Raw genomic sequence first — 6,273 nt, forward strand, 5'->3', positions numbered from 1 at the left:
GGAATTGGTGTTAGATTATATCAAATGCCTTTTCTGCATCAATTGATATGATCATGTGGTTCTTCTCCTTTGTTTTATTTACGTGGTGGATGATGCTGATTGTTTTTCTAATGTTGAACTATCCCTGCATACCTGATGTGAACCCCACTTGTTCATGATGAATGAAAAAATCTTCAATTTTGTCATCTTTCACTTTAGTAGTGTGTAAATTTGAATAACAATAGTATTAACTGGTTTTCTTGTAGATATATGAATTATTATCCTATCACTGACAGCACTGTACTTCAGAATAAATCTTGAGATGTTCTCTTTGATGATGTATGCTATACCATTCCTCTTCAACTTGTCATTCCTAACATAGTAGACCGTATGACTGTCTGATTCATAATGGCCAAAACCAGTCCATTTCAGCTCACTAATACCTAGGCTATCAAGCTTTATGTGTTCCATTTCATTTCTGACAACTTCCAGTTTTCCTAGATTCATACTTCATACATTCCACATTCCAATTATTAGTAGATGTTTGTAGCTATTTCTTCCCATTTTGAGTCATGCCCCATTAGCAAATGAAGGTCCTAAAACCTTTACTCCATTCACATCATTAAGGTTGACTCTACTTTCCAGAGACAGTTTTTCCCAGTTGTATTTTGAGTGCTTTTTGACCTGAGGGACTCATCTTCCAGACTGTATCAGACAATATTTCATGACTCTTCATAAAGATTTCCAGTAACATATCAAACAGTGTTTCACTGCTATTCACAAGGTTTCAGTGGCCAATTTTTTTAGAAGGGGATGACCCCATCCTTCTTCCCATCTCTCTTAGTCTGGAAGCACCACTGAAACCTGTCTACCTGGGTGACATTGCTGGTATTCTAAATACCAGGGGCATAGCTTCCAGCATCACAGCAATACACAAGCCATCACAGTAGGATAAACTGACAGACAAGGAAGTCCAAAACCAAACCCAGCTCACTGCTGTTGAGTCGATTCGACTCACAGCGACCTTTCCTTGGGTCTCCAAGGTCATATCTCAATGGAAGTAGATTGCCCAATCTTCCTTCCAAGGAGTGGCCAGTAGGTTTGAACCGCCAGCCTTCTGGTTAGCAGTCTAATGCCTTATGGGACAGTAGAGGAAGGAAAATTTTGGGTCATGTGACAGATGCATATCCAGTGCCATGGAGTTGATTGCAACCCACAGAGACCCTACAGGACAGAACTGTCCCACAGGGTTTCCAAGGCTGTAAAACTTTACAGAAGTAGAATGACTCATATTTCTCCCACAGAGTAGCTGGTGGGTTCGAACGACTGACCTTCTGGTTAGGAGCCAAGTGCTTGACCACTATGCCACGAGAGGTCCTTTGACACTTGCATAGATGCAAAAATTGTATAAATATATTACTAACAAAAATTTAAATATATACAAAGGGCAACACATCACAGACAAGTTTGGTTTATTTGAGGAATACTGGGTTGGTTTAACTTCAGCAAACCAATCAACATAATTCATTACATTGAATGGTTGAAGAAGTTACAACATGTCAGTGAACTGAGAAAAATAAGTCAACCTCTATTCCTGATTGAACATATTAAGACAACCACTTAGCAAAGAATAAAAGTGAGCAGGCGTTCCCTTAATATGATAGAGGATACTTTAAAAAAAAAAAAAAAAAAAAAAAACTACAGGAAATCTCACAATGAGAGCTTCCCCTTTGAAAATAGGTACAAAGGTTGTTGTTGTTGTTATTTGCCATCAAATCAGACCTGACTCATAGTGACCTCTCCTTGGGTTTCTGAGGCAGTATCACTATGGAAGTAGATTGCTCAACCATCCTTCCGAGGAGTGGCTGGTGGGTTTGAACCACCAGCCTTCTGGTTAGCAGTCAAGTGCCTTAGGCACTACACTACCAGAGCTCCCACGTACAAAGGAGTACCTGTAAATACCACTGCTATTCAGTACTGAACTGGAACTGTTAGGAAGTGTAGTAAAGCAAGTAAAAGGTATTCTAAAGATTGAAAAGGAAGAAACAATTATTATTTGCAAATGATATGAATGAATAAACAGGAAATTAGAATCTACAAATCAAATGTTAGAATTAGTAAGTTAGAGCAAGTTTGCTGGATATTTAATATACAGAAATCAACTCTATGTAGTAGCAAAAGAATGAAAATGAAATGTTTGAAAATAGATACCATTGACATAAATACAAAAAAAAAAAATAACATGTAGCTAGGAATAAATCTTACAAAATATATGCAAAACCTCCATGGGATAATTGCTTCAATAAATGCAGCTGCTGAGTATCCATAAAGGAAAACATATTATTGGACTCTTACCAGGGTGGTGGGGAAGCAGCCAGATCTCCTGACATCACTCTTGCAGTTTTTTCAAATTTTCTTTAGCAATAGTTTTTGTTATTATTATTATTATTGTGCTTTAGGTGCAAGTTTACAGAGCAGAGTTTGTTTTACATTCAACATTTTGTGTACATTTGGCTTCACTTCCCAATTACCATCCCTAACCCTAACCCACTCTCCTCCCCTCCCTTCCCAGTAAACCACCCCCATGCCCCTCATAGTTATTCACTCCTGTGTGTCCTACATTTCCTCCATGCAAATGTTGCCCCCTGGTGCCCAGTGGTTGATTGCTCCAAGGGATGCATCTCCATAGAGCATGTAGGTGTCTCACCCTGGGTTGAGTGGTCTGTGTGTATGTCTTATTTACTATTGGGTAAAGAGCCCCTGGGAGTGAGTTTTATTCCAGGCCCAAAGTGTATCCCAGGGCCAATAGTATTGGGGGTCTTGCCAGACTCCATCCGACCAGTAATTCTGGTCATTATTGTGTTTTTGGATTTTGTTCCATGTTTTTCCTTCCACTCTATCCAGGATCTCCAGATTTGATCCTTTCCTGAGTGGTTGGCATAGGTAGCAAGACACCATTTAGTTCTTCTGGTCTCAAGGGCTGTCATGTCCTACGGCTGATTGCTTCCAAATGCCCTTGGTTTTTTGCACTCTTCTTTACTTCTGATGATAGGAGACCATTAGCTGCATCTTAGATGGCTGCTCGAAAGCTTTAAGACCCCAGTCGCTACTCACCAATGTAGGTTGTGGAACAAGATTTTTATGTATTTTGTTGTGCCAATTGAGTCTGTTGTCCCCCAGTACTATGGTCCTGAGTCAGTAGATCCATTGGATCTCTCTCCCACAGTGTCTGGCTGTCTGTGGGGGATTACTCTTTCTGTCTTCTGTTGTTTCTGTAAGGATTGTGGGTATTTTGTATCACTGGTGTCTGTGTAAGATTAGCCTCAGCTGAATCTATACTTGGTCTAGAGTATAATCCTGTTCACTGACCCCCATGTGATCTTCTCAGATGTTTATGTGTTTATCTGTAGCCTGGTGTTTGGTATTAATGGTAATGCAGTACTGTGGGTATACTGGTATTAGCCTCTGCGTCTATATCTTATGTGCACAATTCGGTGTCCCTTTCCCTAATGTTATCATAGTGGTCCCAGACTCTTTCCATACCATGGAAAACAGAAACATTTAGCAATATTTTAAACTCTAACCTTATGTTTTGCCGCTCTTGATCGACATATCTTATTTGTGATGCAAGCATTGTTTTGTGCACCTTAATTTCTTCTGTTCGTTCCTCCATAGCTGTGTATAGTTGCTGTTTTCTTTTTTCCAGGGAAAGAACTTCTTCTGCCTTACTGTGAAGCATTTCTCGAGTGCGTTTGACTTCAAGTTTTAAAAGATTATCTTCTATCATCAAATCCTATCAACATAACAAAACTGTCAAATATTTAAATATTCTTTTTTATATCAAAACCAAAATATTTTTTCTTTTACTGCAATGAAAATCAAACTAAAGAATAAAACTTTTTTTTAAAGGAAAGGGATTTTGACTATTACAACTCTTTATTTGTGTGTGTGTGTATGTGTGTGTGTATGTGTGTGTGTGTGTGTATATATATATATATATAAATAAATAATTCAATTTTAAAATTGACATTTATAACATCTAGAAAATGTATAAAGTCTTATGAATGGACCTTTTTATGTTCTGAATTCAATCTTATAAAATAGTACATAAATAAATTTTTATTTTAAAACAATTCAGTCATGCATAGAGTACTGGTACAAGAATAAACAGACAGATCAATTTTCAGAATAGAAAGCCCAGAAACAAATACTCCAGAATACAAGATTTTAGTACTTCATGAGTGTAGTTGTCTAGTTAAGGCAAAGATAGATCTATACATCTCACATGTGCCAAAAATAAATTCTAGATGAATTAAAAACTGAATGTAAAAGATAAAACCAATGCAACTATACTAGAAACAATCTGATTTTAGTGTGATAAATTTCTAAGCATAATCATTATAAAGGGGGGAAAACTTAAGATATATTAAATATTATATTAAAATAAGGCCACTCCTTGGAAGGAAGTTGGGGCAATCCACTTCCATAGTGATACCACCTCAGAAACCCAAGGAGGGGTCACTATGAGTCAGGTCTGACTCAAAGGCACATAACAACAACAACAACATATTAAAATAAAGATATGTTAAAAGATATGTCAAAACCACTGAATGAAAATTTAAAAGCAAATGGGGAAAATATTGGCCATACTTTTACATACAAAGAGTATATGAAAGCATTTTAAAAATATCAACTTCCCATTAGAAAGATGAGCAAAGAATATAAAATAGAAATCCAAAAGAGTAAAATTATATATAGCCCATAAATATATGGAAATGTTTGTTAAAAGTCACCAATTAAAGAAATGCCGAATAAAACCATGAGATACTATGTTTGCCTAGCAAACTGGCAACAATTTTATAAATCAATACTCAGGCTTGGTGGTGGTGAGTAAACAGAATGTCTTCCACACTGCTGGTGGGAGGGTACTTTGCCTTAAAAATAGTTTCCAGACACTAGAAATATTTATTCTTTGAACCATAATTATACAACTAGGAATTTATTCCAAGAAACTAATTAAGCAACTGTTAAAAGAGATACATGCATTGTTGACGACAGAACTATTTATATTGAAAATACTGAAAACAAACATGTATTTAACATATTGGAGCTGATTAAATGAATTAGGGTAACTTCATGCAATAGGCTGTAGGAAACCTTTAAAAAATACTTTTTTTTTTAAGGAATAGTTAATGTTCTAGGAAACATACACAATATAGTAAAATGGTTTAAATAATATATGTAAAGCTAATTTTCTTTAAAAGCTGGAAGGAAATAAATTTAATACTGCTTATCTTGAGTACAATGTTATTTTCTTAATTTCCACAATTAATATGTAATTATGTGGTTTTTAATATTTTATATACATATAATTGTATTGCACCTGTTTAAAAGCTTTGGCTTTATTTAATTCTTTCTCTGATCTGTCCATGAAAAGATTTAGTTCATTTATTTTTGTCTTGAGAGATTCTCTTTCATCACAGTTTTTACTGTTTGACTTCTTCATAAAGTAAAGGTCATTCTGCAAAAATGAAAAAAGTTATATAATATATACTGTATTAAATATATCTTAATTAAATTATGTACTCTATTAAATATTTATAATAATCAGATTTTAAAATCTCATTCTTCATGCTTTGTCTCTAAGGTGATGTACATATTTTTATTTTTATCATCTACTGATATTTTGAATTTAGCCTGGGTGCAGTAGTTCTGGGAAATATTATGATGGTTCCAGCTCCACATGACTCATTCATTGGTCACTTACGTGGAAGACAAATAGGAGGAAAGAGAATAAACTTTGTTTCCGTTCATGGGTCACCACTCCCATTCTGGAGTTCACTGATTCAACTCAAGTATCAGATGGTGAAAAAGTCATTAACAGTATGAAAAAATACAGGATCCTGGTTAACAGCATTAGTTCTGGAATCAGACAGCCTTGATGACTACCTATTAGCCATGTGATCCTGCTGAGCCACCTACGCTTCCTCCATTCCTTCATCTCTAAAATGTAGATGATAATACCTACCTCACTGGGTTGTTGTCAGGATTAAAGAAGTTACCATCAAAAAGTATGCAAATAAAATTGGATAAGAAAACAAAACCCATCAATATGCTGCCTACAAGAGACACACCTTAGAGAGAAAGACAAAAATAGGCTAAAAATCAAAGATTGGAAAAAGATATATCAAGCAAATGGCAACTGTAAGAGAGCAGGAGTGGCAATATTAATTTCTGATCAAAATGACTTTAAGACAAAAACCACCATACAAGACAAGGAAGGACATTATATAA

General features: G+C 35.6%; 1 protein-coding gene across 1 annotated transcript in view; it reads right to left on the bottom strand.

Annotated features, from left to right (window-relative positions):
• The window catches only part of CCDC39 (coiled-coil domain containing 39), a 73,121-nt gene that overhangs the window by 17,761 nt on the left and 49,087 nt on the right, over positions 1-6,273 (bottom strand). Inside the window, exons 12-13 of the mRNA XM_007935896.2 lie at positions 5,363-5,500; positions 3,564-3,772 (exon numbers count right to left, since the gene is read on the bottom strand). Coding sequence (XP_007934087.1) covers positions 3,564-3,772; positions 5,363-5,500 — 347 coding nt within the window. The remainder of the gene's footprint in view (positions 1-3,563; positions 3,773-5,362; positions 5,501-6,273) is intronic.

Source organism: Orycteropus afer, unplaced genomic scaffold, assembly GCF_000298275.1.
Source record: "Orycteropus afer afer isolate SDZICR_OR568_19922 unplaced genomic scaffold, OryAfe1.0 scaffold00032, whole genome shotgun sequence".
NCBI classification, from domain to species: domain Eukaryota; kingdom Metazoa; phylum Chordata; class Mammalia; order Tubulidentata; family Orycteropodidae; genus Orycteropus; species Orycteropus afer.